Source organism: Rattus norvegicus, chromosome 7, assembly GCF_021556685.1.
Source record: "Rattus norvegicus strain SHRSP/BbbUtx chromosome 7, alternate assembly SHRSP_T2T, whole genome shotgun sequence".
Classification (NCBI taxonomy): domain Eukaryota; kingdom Metazoa; phylum Chordata; class Mammalia; order Rodentia; family Muridae; genus Rattus; species Rattus norvegicus.
Window position 1 is genome coordinate 140,860,191 of NC_141540.1, and position 15,874 is coordinate 140,876,064.

The 15,874-nt window shown below is 46.3% G+C and overlaps 1 protein-coding gene across 8 annotated transcripts in view; it reads left to right on the plus strand.

Annotated features, from left to right (window-relative positions):
- The window catches only part of Dip2b (Dip2 acetate--CoA ligase B), a 177,211-nt gene that overhangs the window by 60,642 nt on the left and 100,695 nt on the right, over nucleotides 1-15,874 (plus strand). For all 8 annotated transcript variants that reach the window (XR_015623956.1, XM_087556848.1, XM_087556844.1 and 5 more), the window contains 1 exon segment: nucleotides 14,657-14,728. Coding sequence is in view for 7 of the 8 variants with exons in the window: in XM_087556848.1 (XP_087412974.1) it covers nucleotides 14,657-14,728 (72 nt within the window). In the remaining variant the exon portion in view is untranslated.

A 15,874-nucleotide genomic window follows, 5' to 3' on the forward strand; every position in this document is an offset into this window, starting at 1 on the left:
ATCTCTCTAGCCCTTAGAGAAGTTTTCAGTGACACCAAAGAGACTGTATTCCTCTCACTTTCTGCTCTTGGCAGCCCTAGTTTATTTTCTGCCTCTGAGACTTTTCTGTATTCTGACGTTAATGGCACCATACAACATGCAGTCTTTTGTAAATGCACTCTCCTTCTCCCTTCTTTTCTTCCTCCCTCTCCTCTTCTTCCTCTTGCTTCTCTTCCTTGTCCTTCTCCTCTTTCCTTTCCTCTTCTTCCCCCTCTTCCTCTCCCCTCCATTTTTTTTCTTCCAAGACAGTTTTTCATTGTGTAGCCCTAGAACTCACTCTGCAAATTAGGCTGGACTTGAACTCAGAGATCTGCTTGCCTCAGCCTCCCAGTTGCTGGGATTAAAGGTGGGAGCCGCTGCATCTTACACGTTTATCACTGGAGGGTACCCCACTGTACTGTCTGCCACCTTCACTGGAGGGTACCCCACTGTACTGTCTGCCACCTTCACTGGAGGGTACCCCACTGTACTGTCTGCCACCTTCACTGGAGGGTACCCCACTGTACTGTCTGCCACCTTCACTGGAGGGTACCCCACTGTACTGTCTGCCACCTTCACTGGAGGGTACCCCACTGTACTGTCTGCCACCTTCACTGGAGGGTACCCCACTGTACTGTCTGCCACCTTCACTGGAGGGTACCCCACTGTACTGTATGCCACCTTCACTGGAGGGTACCCCACTGTACTGTATGCCACCTTCACTGGAGGGTACCCCACTGTATTGCTATGCCACCTTTTGTTTTGTCCTCTCAGCAGTTGATGGGCATTTGGAATGCTTTCACTTTTGTATTTCCAAATATCTTTCCCATAAACACAGGTATAAATCTTAATGTGAATGTGTTTATTTTCCAAGGAGGTATTTTAACATAAACATCATTCACTGATGGGGGGATACAGCCCACATCAGAACTCTCTCATGTGTAGCTTTTCCCTTTGAGTTTTTGGTGTTTCTTACTTAGTGAGAAGAGGGTAGGCAAGGTTTATTGTTGAGGTGAATTAATCACTTCTCTGGGAGCTCTTTACATGTGAGCTCACTTAACCGTGTTAATAGTTTGTGAGACACATAAAGGTTCCTTTTCCTTTTTTAAGGTTCCTAAATTTTAACAAACTTAGAAAACAAACCAAGCAGAAGCACAACTCAAGGTGGGAGTTGTCACTCAGAAGTAGAACAGTTGCCTGGCATGCAGGGTTCAAGTTCACTCCTTCATACCACAGGGGAAGGGGGGCAGGAAGGAAGAATGCTAACGGAACCACCAGAGGCATGCCTCCTGAGTGATTTGTGACCATCAGGTCTTGGATTGTCTCAGGCCCCTGCAGTGGTACAAGTCTGCTATTCCACCCCTGAGAGGCTGAAGCAGGACGAGGAGTTCAAGGCCAGCCTGAGTATGAGACTGTCCCAAAGTCAAAGGACAGAACCTGGACCTGCACGTTTCACAAATCAGTCTTTTTGGAAAACATTCTGTTTATAAGCCATAAACTTAGTAGGATTGTTTCTAATTTTTAAAAATTTTATGTGAATGTTTTGCTGATATTTTATGTCTGTCTGTGTACCATGTGCATGCCTGGTTCCCAGGGAGCCCAGAAGAGGATGTCAGATCCTCTGGAACTGGAGTTATAGAAGGTTATGAGCTACCATGTTGGTGCTGGGAATTTAACCTGGGTCTTATGCAAGAGCCGAAAATGCTTTTAACCACCGTACCATCTGTCCACCCCTTGCCTAGTAATATTAAGAGCTTGCAGCCATGGGGAGGGTCTTAGTGAGAAAAATCTTACACTGAAGTGTTATTGAGCATAAACCTTACTAGCAGAGTTAATTTGGCCCAAATTTGGGGATTTCTTAGTATTATTAACTGTTCTAGTGCAGCAGGCTCTAAATTAGGCTCTTCATCTGAAAACCTGCTCACACCTCACTGGTTTTCAGGCTCCAGTCCTTCAGCATCTAGCGAAGCAGGAATTAGAAATCGTCACATATCTGTTTTAACTGTAGTTTATCTTGATGATAGTTTGAGGTGGGAGCTAACCATATTAAGTGGGCTGTGATGATAACAAGGTGACATTCAGAAAGGCTGTTCTGAGGGTGTTTGAGGGGGCTCAGCAGATCTCAAGCCTGATAATCTGAGTTTGATTCCTCAACCCCTGTAAAGGTGGATGGAGAGGAATGAACGCCACACAGCTGTCTCTCCTCACTGCCACCTACATGCTGGGGCACACATGTGTGTGCACACACATGCACACATACATCCTCACACATACACACACCATATTTACCTTATTAATTTCAGACTAGTCAAGATTCCATTTATATACACTGATTAGCTGTGAGGTTTGTTAGAGATGTGTCTTAAGTAATAGTGACACCAGCTTTTAAGTGTTCAGTCACAGTCTGGCTCTGCTGGTGATGCCCTGTAGAACAGTTATTTGCTACTGACTGAAAACCATCTTACTTACGGTCCTCACTGGATCATAGGTGTGGGGCATGTGACAAACAACAGACACTAAGACACTGGTCTCCATGTGTTCTCGTAGTCTGAATTCTAGCTGTCATTCACTAGGTTGCCAAGGACCAGGCTCTTGCTGTCCTGTTCCTTCCCAGTCCTTGAATCTGACTCACAACTGGTGGTCCAATGGTTGGTCACCACAGTCCTCCTTCAGCCATCAGCAAAAGAGGAAGGAACGGACAACATGATCTTTTTGTTAGGGCCCAGTACCTGAAAGGCAGACAGATCGTCTGTGTTACTATGAGCTCACCAGGAAAGGTGATGTTGTTTCTGGGTGGTTTTGTCCAGCTGAGAACCCTGTTATGGAGGACGGGGCAGCGGCTGGGCAGCCACTTGTGACTCTGCTTGTTTGGCAGGTTTGGACATTTGTTTTTCCATATTTGGCGATTATAATGGTGTCTACTTCTCTCATAGTCTAATAAGGGATTATGACGCCTCCTTTAAATTATTTTTCATTTATTTACATGTGTGAGTGCGTGTGTGTGTGTGAGTGCGTGTGTGTGTGTGTAGGTTAGAAAACAACCATGGGGGTTTTCTCCTTCTACTGTGCAGGTCCTGGGGACTGAACTCAAGTTGTTAGGCACCCACCTACCTTGCTGGCAGGGACCTCCAAACCTGACAAGTCATTCATTTCACTGGCTCCACGATTGCATTCTTAAAACAGTATGGACTGAAGAGACAGCTCTTGCAGAGGACCTGAATTATGATCCAGAACCTACGCCTGGTGCTCACAGCTGCCTGAGTCACAACCGTAACTCCAGCCGAGGTATCCATCACCTCTGGCCTCTGCAGACCCCTCACCTCCTTTTATACATAATTGTGAATAAAGAAGTTTCATTTTAAGCCAAGGCACGAGAATCATGAGTTAGAGACCAGCCTAGGCTTAGATAGGAGAACTTATCTCAACAAAACAAGTTTTAATTAGAAAAATCACTATATAAAATGCTATTTGTTTCTAATGAGGAGCAGCCAAAACAAAACAGGGTATGAAGACACACTCTGTGCAGGATGCAGCAGCAGGATGGTCTGTCTCTGAGGTGAGACCAGCCAGATCCACATGGAAAGTTCCAGGCTAGTCAGAGCCACACAGTGGGATCCTGTTTTTTTGTTTTTTGTTTTACGTTAAATGAGAAAAAGAAAAACTATGTCACGTTCACAGTAAATTTTTTTGTTTCTTTGTTTTGTTTTGAAACCGAATCTCATTATATAGCTCTGGCTGGCCCAGAATTTCCTATGTAGACCAGGCTGGCCTCTAACTGAGATCTGCCTATCTCCTGAGTGCATAGATTAAAGGTACCACCATGCCCAGCAACAAATTCATGCAATAATTTTAACAGTTTTGAGATATTCAAGCATGTAGCCATAAAATCTAAGATGAGACGTAGCCAGTGCATATGTATTCTAGAACAGCGATCAGACTGCCAGCGTCACAGTTGTTACGGTCTCATTTCCATGTCAGCAGTCGGGAGAGCATATTTACATCATCCACATGAGTGCCGCTGCTGTGCCCTGGGCAGGGATGTCGGCAGCCAAGCTAGTTGCTCTCTGTGAGTCTGTGTTCTCTTTCCAGTCCTGGCCTGGCTGTGATCAGTGCCTTGAAGGAAGTCCAGGAAGCACCAACAGAGCTGCAAAGCCACTCCTTATGTTATTGCCTCTGCTGTCTTAGGATTGAGGTGTGCATGCGTGCGATGTGTTCCCTCGGGTGAAACTAGGAGCGCAGTGGTTTAGGGTTTGAACATCTATCTTTAGGTGGCAGACACTGAGTATGGAATCAGGCAGCACCCTCTAGCACAGTGCTTTTCAATCTGTGGATCCCGGGCCTTTGGGTAGTGTGTCAAACAGCCCTTTCATAGGGGCTATATATCAGATACTCTGTATATCATACATTTACATTATGATTCATAACATCAAAAATAACAGTTATGAAGAAGCAGTGACATAATTTCCTTCCTTCCTTCCTTCCTTCCTTCCTTCCTTCCTTCCTTCCTTCCTTCCTTCTTTCTCTTTTTCTTTTGATTTTTCAAGACAGAGTTTCTCTGGGTCTGGCTGTCCTGAAACCCACTCTGTAGACCAAGCTGGCTTTGAACTCACAGAGATGCGCTTGCCTCTTCCTCCTGAGTGCTGAGATGAAGGTGTGCACCACCACCACCTGGCTCTCAACAAAATAATTTTATGATTGGAGGTCAACACATCATAAGGAATTGTATAAAAGGTCGCAGCATTAGGAAGGTTAAGAACCACTGTTCTAGCAACTAATCCGAAACTGTATTTGTTCAGCAGTGGTAGATAAGTATCTCAATTACAGGTTATTTGCTATGATTCCAAGGCAGCTTAGTCATGTTTCTTTTTCTTTCTTTCATATATATTTTACATGAGCCAGTCTCCTTTTATTGGAATTGGCTCTTAGTCAGGATATGAAGATTCAGACATAGTTGAGTTATTTGGTTTTGGGTGGGGGCTTGGGAGGCGGTTATGTTCGGGCATGCAATGTCCTCCACACTGACCAACTTCAGTTGCCACTCATGTTTGAGTTCCCTGTAAGAAATGCAGTAGCTGGGGGTTGGGGATTAGCTCAGCGGTAGAGCGCTTGTTCAGCGAGCGCAAGGCCCTGGGTTCGGTCCCCAGCTCCAAAAAAAAGAAAAAAGAAGTAAAAAAAAAAAAAAAAAGAAATGAAGTAGCTGAAAATCATGGATGTTTCCAGGAGCATGTTTAGCCCCACACTGGTGACGTTCCTGTGGTCGGGGTTGGCTTTGGTCCTGATTCTGTGTCTTCAACTCTCAAGTGTGGACAGTATGGGCAGCATGCCCTGTTAGGGGCATTTCTCAGGTTCCTTTGCCATTAGAGTAGTATGTGTACTGCGTGCTAGGAATACATACGGGTCCTTTGCGTGTGTGTGTGTGTGTGTGTGTGTGTGTGTGTGGATTCTGTTGACGCATTCTGCAATTGAGGAAATTGTATAGCAGGTACCCACATAGGTAGCATGGCATGCGTGCCCACCACACTTGTGTTCTCACACATGCACACAAATGTTTTCATGTATCCTCACATACACATTTACACACATGCACACACAATTCAAGATAAAACAAAATCCCTACTCTCATTCTGTCCCTCTTAGCAGAGTTGTCGTCCTACAGCCAGCTCTCTTACAGAGTGGTCCAGGTCCATGTGCCAGGTCTGTTGCAGGGAACCTCATGCTACTCTCAGTACTGCTTTTCCTCTCTTTCCGGGGAGCAGGACCATTAAGGTCCTGACAAACACAGAAAATATTACATTTGTTTTATAAAGTGGACTACAAAGACTGTTGCTTCTCGGAGATTATTGACTCAAGGCTGCCAACTCCCTCAGGACATTTGCACCCCAGTAAGCACTCAACAACAGACACCATCAACCCAGCCTAGGTTGGGAGGCCCACGCACGAGCTAACCATTGGATCAAAGTTCTGCCACATCCAGGGTACGTGCATCATTACTGTAAACTTAGTGTGTCCCTACAGTGAGGCTTGGCCTAGGAGGACCTCAGTGTCTGCTGCATCAGTGAGCATCTCGGCCCTTGTTTCATGGTGCTTTCTAGTTAATATACGCATTGGTCCTTCATTTTTAGATAAAAACACACCCAGGACTCTGGCCTACGGACACTTTGTTCTGTTCCCTGGACTGAGGACTGAGAGAGACTCGTTTGTCCATCCTGACCCTCAGCTTCTGCCCTCACTCATCCTTCCTGTAGATTGTTCCTGGGCTGCTGGTGAAGAAGCTGTTTGCGATGCTGACTTCACATTTGTGACTGCGTCCACCATTATTTCCCTCTCCCTTCCTTCCCACCCTTTCCTGACTTCCCTGCTCTCTTAGTAACCACCCCCCCTTCCCCCAAATGTCACTTTATCCCAGGATTCCTTCTCTGGCCTTCCTCTCTTCTCACACCAAATGCTTTCTGAATGATGTCATTCACACACCACTTCAGCTGCCAGGCCTACGCAGATGCTTGCTGACATCTATATGTTCATGCCCGCGCCTCCGCTCCTCCTCGCTGGATATCCTCCTTCTGACTTGCTCCGTGTTAGCAGTGTCAGACAGTGATCATGAACAGACACTTGTGCGATCTCCTCGTTACCAATGAGGGGCCTGAAGACAGGGCATAGTCAGGATCCCAGAGGCAGTTCTATCAAAATGGCAGTGAAAACCCAAGTCTCCTGATACCGGGAACCCTAGATCACACACCTCCTGGCAGACACTGAGTGTGTGTCCTCTAGCACGGCAAACTTCCCCAGAGAGAGGCAGCGGGGGGGGGGGGGGTGCAGGGAGAGAGAGAGGGAGGGAGAGAGAGGGAGAGAGAGGAGAGAGAGGGAGAGGGACAGGGAGAGAGGGAAAGAGAGGGTGAGAGAGAGTAAGAGAGAGAGGGAGAGAGGGAGAGAGAGGGGAGAAAGGGAGAGAGAGAGGGAGAGAGAGGGAGAGGGACAGAGAGAGAGAGAGGGAGAGAGAGGGAGGGAGAGAGGGAGAGAGAGGAGAGGGAGAGAGAGAGGGAGAGAGAGGGAGAGAGAGAGGGTGAGGGACAGGGAGAGAGAGAGGGAGAGAGAGAGGGAGAGAGGGAGAGAGAGAGGGAGAGAGAGAGGGAGAGAGAGAGGGAGAGAGAGAGGGAGAGAGAGAGAGGGAAAGAGAGAGAGAGGGAGAGAGGGAGAGAGAGAGGGAGAGAGACAGGGAGAGGGACAGAGAGAGAGAGGGAGAGGGAGAGAGAGAGGGAGAGGGAAAGAGAGAAGGGGAGAGAGGGGGGGAGAGAGAGAGGAGAGACAGACCAGAGATGGCCGCTGTCTTGGTGCTGTGCTGCAGTGAGTGCTCTGCTCAGTGCCGTCTCCTCCGCACCTTGTTTTACAGTGGGGCCTGGCTGCCAGCAACAGTCTTCAGCTCTTTATAAAATCTCATTTGTCGCTGTACTTCCAGAGGATGTGCTTGGTTTGATCCTCTAATTTTGTGTGGCCTGTTGATAAGGCCTGACTCATGCATTACTTAATGTGGCTTTGTACTTGGTCTAGACATTATTTTTTTTTCCTGCTTTAAAAAACTTGTCCTACCCTGGGTGCATACCTTTAATCCCTACACTCAGGAGGCAGAGGTAGGCTGGTCTCTTTTGAGTTCAAGTCTGCCTTGGTCTACACAGCGAGTTCCAGGGCAGCGAAGACTACACAGAGAAGCCCTGTCCTGAAAAACTGAGAAGCGGTTCCCAATGGATGAATGATAGGGTGGACACTGTGCTATCCCGTGCACATCACTCACTGGAAAAGGCTTCCCGACCGCCTGAGAGGATTAAAGATGGTAGGCTGCAGCATGCAGTAGCTGTAAACAAAGTGACCTTTTCTCCTGATACCCTGGGGTCAGGCAACATCCATAGTGGGGTGCATTTAATCCTCTGTTCCGTGGTTGATGGCACCATTCACATATGTACATACCTGATGGCACCATTCACATTCACATGTGGTGACTGATCTTCCCTCACTTTGGATGTAGGTTTGTATCTCTTCTATAAGAGGCCAGTTTTCCACTCTTGTAGTCTGCCAGCATTAGGAGCTACTGATTTGTTGGCTTTTGGTGGTCAGAATCCAGCACCTCCTAGAACCACTGGATCCCTACCCTCTTTCCTCTTCCAGTGTTAGTGTTCTAAAACTCGATACTTGTTGTCTTGGGGGGATGGGGGTGCCAACAGCATCACAAGGAGTGAGTTCTCTCTTGCCTCAGGACAGCAGGGATGGAGCTCAGGCTGGCAGGGTGGTGTATGAGGCACTCTTACCTTCTGAGCTTCCTCACCAACCCCTCTTCTTTAAAAAAGATGGACTCAGATTCCGATGGTTGAGACATGCTGCTCAGCTCTAGAACAGGTGTCACAAAAGACAATCCAGAATTTTCTAAACGAACCTGTCAAATATAAAGGTGCATTAGGACTCTCACTGGGGTGCGTCCACTAAAACTAGTTGAGTGCATGCTAAGTGTCTGGACTTTGATTCTCTTGAAGTCTGTCTCACCAGAAGCACTCCAGGGGATTTGTTCAGGCTTCCTCAGTGTTGCTTAGTGACTTACTGTAGTAGCAAGTGCATGAATGAACGAATGGTCTGCTTCTTCATGAAACCTGCACTTCCTCCCCTGCCCAGATCTGTGGGAAACTCATTATTTCCTGATTCCCCTGCTTTCTTTTAAATACTCAGCCATTAGGTGAGCACAGTTCTCTGTAGCAGCTTTCCTAAGTGACAGAGGACATACCTTTTGCATTAGCCAGAGTAATTGAGCCAGTTACATGGTGATGTTGCCACACTTAAGAGCTCAGCTTCTCAGTGTCTTCTGTTGACTTTTATTTGTTGGAACTTGTATGATGTCTTTGGTAAAATACCGTTAGTAAGGATCGTATATTTGACCTAGGGAGGTGAGCCATATAGCCACAACAATTCTAATTAGAGTTTTGGGAGAATGCAGTCTGGGTTTACCTGTGTAATTCTTTTTTTTTTTTTTTTTTTTTTTTGGAGCTGGGGACCGAACCCAGAGCCTTTCGCTTCCTAGGCAAGCGCTCTACCATTGAGCTAAATCCCCAACCCCCTGTGTAATTCTTAATACAAAACTGTCTAGTCACTCTTCTAAATGAGGTGATAGGAAACAGAAAGTAGAAAATCTTAATTTCTTTCAAAAATTGTTTTGTCAAACTAACAATGTTTACTTGAAAAAGAAATTATTACCATTTGAAGACTTTTAGGACTGATCTGAAAAATATTAGATAAGTAAAGATTCTCAACTTCCCCCCCTTGTTGTTTTAAGACAGCCTCACTGAGGCTCAGCCTGGCCTGGAGTTCACTACAGATTACATTAGTTTATTTCTTAACTATGTAAACTTTGCCTTTCCGGCACAGTATTGATTTTATCTATATGTAGAAATAAAAACAAAGGAATGTTAGAAATAAATTAGGACTTTTGAAGTTTAAAATAAAACCCATGTGGCACATGTGTGGTGGTCAGAGGATGACTTTGTGGGGTTGTCTACTTTTGCATGGGTTCCTGGGCTCCAGTGCCTGTGCCTGCTGAGCCACTGTGCTGGCCCAAAACAGTGTATTTAACTAATTAGAGTCTTCTTAGACATCTTCAGTTAACATATACCAGGAGAGAGCAGGGAAGGATGGTTGGTTTGAGGGTAAAGCCATTCTTTTGTGTACTTGTGACCTTTCTTGGGAAGGAGGATGTCTGAAGATGTGTGGCTGCTGCGCTCCATGTCATTTTATAGCTGGTAAGACGGCTGTGTGGGCAAAGGGGATTGCCACCAGCCTTGATGACCTCAGAGGGAGAGACCTGACTCCTGGGTTGTCCCCACTCCTTATGTGCGTGCCTTGGCACACATACTTCCTCTTCAAGCACTCACACACTAGATACATATAAAAAAGAATTTTCATCTGAAGGAACACATAAAACTTAATAAAAAATATTTTTCTTAGGTATCACCTAGCTTTTAGCCCTTTTCTGGTTAGCTTCCAGATTGACCGTATTGATGTTCTTGGTGGTCTTCCCCCATGTGCATCTGCATGGATCTGCCTTAGTTGGAACAACTCATAGTGTACTGTCTCCAGCCGTTTACTAACACCTGCCACCTTCCTTCCTGAATTAAAATTTCCATGTAAAGTATTGAATGAGTGGGTAACAGGCAAAAATTTGAAGATAATGGGGACACTGATAATTTTTCTTTTTAGACTTGGCACTGAGTGGACATGAAACTCACACAGGGTACTTTGCCCCAGTGGATGAACTTGTGGTGGCTGCTGCCATCTTTGCTAGCCCCTCTAACAAATTTTTATTTTTATTTTTTTAGACAACTGGTTGTAGTTCTGACATCGGCGTTCTCACTGGTTGTAGTTCTGACAGACAGTTGACATTCTCATTTAAAAATGAAAAGGGTTAAACTGTTCCTGATGATCTTAGAGGAAGGGCATGGGGAGTCGCCCCCGAGTGGTACATTGTGATGAGGACAGCCATAACATTGTGTATTCCATGCTACCTGTTTTATGAATGTTAGGTTCTGTTCTTTGTGGTGTATGTTCTGGAAGTCAGTGACAAAGAATAATTAGGAATGAAGAGCGGGAAGAAGTTAAAGGTGTGGGGAGCAGGGCAGCAGGCGAGTGCGTCTGTGGCAGAGCAGACATGGAGCCTGGGCCAGCCTTGTGTTCTGCACCAGCTCCCCAGTTCCCACTCACGCTTATGAAGGCCCATGACCTTCCTGCTTATTTAACATGGGTTTTAGCCAGATCAAATTAACTGGTAATGGAATGTTCTAGACTTTAGAATGATGGTTGTGCTGTAGAGAGCCATTTAATGAGAAGGGCATTAAATCAGCGACCTTCAGGGTGACCATGGGCCCTAACAGGTAGTCTGTGAGGGTCCCATGTGAAGGTGCTGCTGGCCTCTGGAGGCCTCCTCCAAAGGCTGGGCGCCAAGGGCAGCAGCAGGCCTCCATGTCCATTCCTAGAGACCAAGCATGCACTTTTAGATCTCCGCCGCCAGACATGCTGCTCTCTTCCATGTCTTCATGCTTTGTGCCTGTCTGTCCTGACAGCTGTCCAGACCCACTTAATAGCAACTTCGGTGGTGTCTGCTCTACCTTGCTGAGGCAGACTTTTGAAGGTGACCAGACAGATTCAAGCTAACTGGGTCGGTGTCAGCCTGCCCCTGGCTGGTTGTTGGTTTTATGAGCTGTGCTTCCTTCTGTAATCAGCTGCTGCAGACCTTTGGACAGGTGTACTCTGTTTACCAGTGAGTGGACAGCACAGTATCTGACTGGAGGGAAAAACCGATCTCTGTACTTGTTTAGGTCTCAAAAAACTGGATGATGGAGAAATGGCTCAGTGAATAAAGGTGCTTGCTGCCAAGCGTGATGGCCTGTGCCTGATCCCTGGGGCTCCGGGACAGAACTGACGTCACAAAGCTGTTCTCTCTGTCCCAACTTCCATGGAACACACATGCACATGGAGGGGAGGGGCAGAAAGAGGATTAAAAATATAAAGAATCGGGGCTGGGGATTTAGCTCAGTGGTAGAGCGCTTGCCTAGGAAGCGCAAGGCCCTGGGTTCGGTCCCCAGCTCCGAAAAAAAGAACCAAAAAAAAAAAAATATAATGAATCTTAAAAAAATGATTAAAGCCTGGGGTTATAGGCCAGCTATAGAATGCTTGCCTTGCATGTGTGGAGCCCTCCAGTGGTCTCCAGCACCCTAACTCCCAGCAAAAGCAAGAGGAAAGAAGGCAACAGGGAGCAACCCAAGGTGGGCTCAAGTGTGCACAGCACTGCTTAGTGCAGTGAAGTCTGCTTACCTCACAGGATGAGACTGACTCTCAAGTTCTGAATCCTGGTGGGCATGACACTGCCGAGGAATGAGGATTCCCAGGCGTGGGCAGAGCTGAGGGCACGTCTGTGTAATCTGCGCTGGCTCTGAGGCTCCAGGTTCTATCTCTGTTCCTTCCTTTCTGGTCCATGCATTTGCTTTTCTGCTCCCTTCTGTTGTTGTTTGAGACAGGTCTCCTGATGTACAGCAGGCTGGCCTTGAACTCATAGATCTTCCTGCCTCTGCCTCTTGAGTTCTGAGATAAAGGCATGAGCCACCATTCCTGGTTTTTTTGTTTTTTTGTTTGTTTGTTTGTTTTTGTTTGTTTTTGTTTTTGTTTTTTTGTTTTTTTTCCTGTCACCTTTAAGGTCTGCTGTCAAATTTCAGTACACTTCTCAAGGTTCTTATCCTGAGGCCTTTCAGTTGCTACTAAAGTAAAGACTTCTTTTTCTTCCATTACAGTTTCCGCCCAAGTGCACATGTCTTTTTGATTTAATACTCCCTCACTGCTTCCATTTTACCCATTCAGTTAGTCTCTCATTCAACAAGTGTGTATTGTGCTGTCTGTGGGCTGGCCACTGAGTTGATGTGACAATCCCTGCCCTTGAGTGCAGTCCAGTGGGGAGCCAGAGGCAAACATGATTAAAATACCAGTGGTGTGCTCAGTACTGCCACAGAAGTGTGACAGGGCTGGGGAGGAACAGGAGCAGTAGAAGGGAAGCCCAGGAGGTGCCTGTGGCATCAGAGCCCTCTTCCTTACTGCCACTCTGTTTCTTCCTCAGTGTCTTCCTGGTGTCTTTGCTCAGCTATGACTCTAACTCAGCTAACTGGCATAATTAGACTCTCGTGATTGACTCCTTTCAAAACCTGGATGTTCAGTGGTTGATAGATGTCCCAGCTGCCAGTTAGTCTGAAGACAGTTACTGACAATGAGTGGTGGGGACTGAGCACAAGAAAGCCGTAAAAGAGAGGCCTTTCCTTTTACCAGATGTTGTCCAAGACAGCAGAAGTGGCCGCTGCGACTGTCCCACCCATATTCCAGAGAGTGGGAGATCAGAGGGCTCTATGGAGTGGCGGCCCCGAATGGGCTGCTAGCCCACAGTGAGACAGCCTTCTGTCTGCTGTGAGGCTCCTTGGTACTTGGGTCCTCTTTGTCCTTTAATTGTATGTGTTCTTTGAGCTTACCTGAATTCTCGAATTGACTGAGGGAAGAGTCTTGTGATTCTAGGTCTGTATGGTCACCTATTGATGGGACATGTCCGTTTCTCTGTGTCCCACAAACCCACACTAAGTTCAACCTCCATGTCACGTTTGTCCTATTAGAAACGTTCTTCAGCTTCTTGGCACCATTTGTGTGGTTGCTAGGACCGTGAGCAGTCAGCATCTTACTGAGGCCTCCCTGTCCCTCTGTCCGGGACTCAGAGTCTCTTCAATCCATTTGCTTCTTTTCATACTCTAGGAGGCTGCAACATCTGGCCTTTCTGCTTCTGTCCTTCTGTCTGTCTTCAGTAAGCCTCCTGTGCCCCTACCCCATATCCTTCTTGTCTAGTATGCTGAAGCTACCCAGCAACACCAGCCATGCGTCGTCACCCTGGATTTCAGCTTTCTGTCACCATGGTGTCTAAACATAGAACATAGAACAGTTAATGTAAGGAATGTGACTGCTTAGAGCCAGGTATGGCAATGCACTTCTGTCTTCTGAGCACTCACTCAGGAGGCTGAGGCTAACTCACGTTAGAGCAAACCCCTGTTCCAAAACTAAAAACAAACAGAAGTCAGAGAGATTGGGGCCCGAGAGAGTGTTGAGGTTAGGTGCGCCTGCTCTGCAACATGGATACTGGGTTCAGATCCTGGTGCCCTTGATCCTGTAAATGACCATAATCCTGTGCCTTTGGGATTCAACAGATTCCTGGCTTCTGTGCGTATGTGGGTATGCACCCACTCACATAAACAACAATCAATTAAATCTTTAAAAAATACTGGGAAGTTATATACTTAAATTATTTTCTAGGCTATTTAAAACCTTTTCTGTTTTCATGCATTGAATCATGTAAAACATCACTTTAAGTGAAGTGTTCTCTGCTTTTAAAAATTTATTTATTTATTTTTAGAAAAATGCTTTCATGCTACGTACATTTTACTACCCATGTTTCTTGCCACACCTTGGAAGCACTCACACTCGCCTGAGTGCCCTTGAGACCCGTGCAGCCCCTCTCCCAGTCAGTGCTCTCTCCCTCCCTCTTGCTCCTTTCAGTAGTCCTGCCGTTGCTTTGCTTCTCAGTGCGGCACATACATGTGTGCACTTCACTTAACCTCGGAGAAAAGAACAACCACTCAGTCAAGGAGAGCATATGGGAATTCCAGCCCTAGGTTCCGGCCCAAGTGTTAGCAGAAGGGCCTTGTAAAATTCTCTTTCAAATATCAGGTGCCTATGTGTCATTCCATTTTGGAGTATTTTAAATACCAAGAAAGTGAGGACACTGAGGGATGCCAGGAGTCTCTGGTGAATTGCTATGCAAGGCTGATGTGGGGACAGCCTGCAATTTTCCACAGGTCATCGTCTCCAAGCCTTCGGAAAGGCACACTTTACAAAGTCCTGTCAAAGAACTCTACATTTAAAACGTCCACTCTACATATGGCACTTCTCTAACACTCCATACTTAATTTTCTTTTTACGGTGTGGAACCATGGTTCTTCTCTAACATTCCATAGTTAGTTTCCTTTTACAGTGCGGAACTACAGCATAAGAATAATACATAACCCATTTCTGTTTCTTGCTGTTTTAGGGGACATCACACAGAAAGGATATGAAAAGAAAAGGTCCAAACTCCTGTCTCCTTACAGCCCACAGACTCAAGGTAAGAGAGGAGAAGTGTGTTCAGCTAAAGAGATACTGTCTTAATAGATGTCTGTCATCTGTCTGTCCCACCCTCACCATCTCACACCGGTAGGAAGACAAGGCAAGCGCAGGGGAGGATTCTCAGGTGAGCATCTGCTGTGCTCTGTGAAGACACTGAGGTCATCATACCATTTGCATAGACCTCGGTGGAAGTGCGTGAAAGACTGAGACAGTTCAGGGGCAGAATATTCCAGGTTGTAGAAAACCGCATTTTATATATGCCAGAGAGCATATATAAAGATGTATGTCTATAGGCAACTTGAGCCTCACCCATTGCAGGGTGTGCAGTGCTTGGGGATAGGAGATTGGGACAGTGCTCCTACACACCTGGAAGCCAGTCTGTACCCAGTTACCACGTCTGTAAAGAAATTGGCAAGTTTCTTACACATCTAGAAGTCCAGAATCCCCTTTGTGCTTAACTCCAGTTGCGTGCGCTTCCTTGCCTCCAAGGTATCAGATGTCTGTCTGTCTATCTGTCTGTCTGTCACCCATCCATCCATCCATTCACCCACCCATCTATCCATCCATCCATCAAGAGTATATATACAAAGTGCTCAGAGAACAACTTGCACCCTCCTCCACTTCCTGTATCCTTGGGATTGAACTCAGGTCATCAGTTTTGGTGGCAAGCATATTCACTTGGCGAGCCATCATACTAGCACAGTGTCAGATTATATATATATGTATGTATGAATATATATATATATATATGTATGTATGAATATATATATATGTATGTATGTATGAATATATATATGAATGTATGGGCACTACTGTGTATGCCTGGTACCCACAGAGGTTAGAAGTGGATGTCTTACTCCCTGGGATACAAACCTTTGTGAGCCACCATGTGGGTGCTGGAAGTCAAACCCAGGTCCTGTCTAGCTTTTGCTCTGTGGGCATGATGGAAAGTGGGAGTATTGTTCTGACATGTTACAGACCTGACCTGTAACACTGACAGCCCAGAAATACCACGGTGAAAGAGAAGGCTGGGGAGCGGCCCAGTGGACACAGTGCTTGCTGTGCGAGCATGTGGTCAGGGGCTCAGACTCCAGTGTCCACCCTAATCCAGTGCTCAGGAGGCAGAGGTGGGGTTCTCCACGTC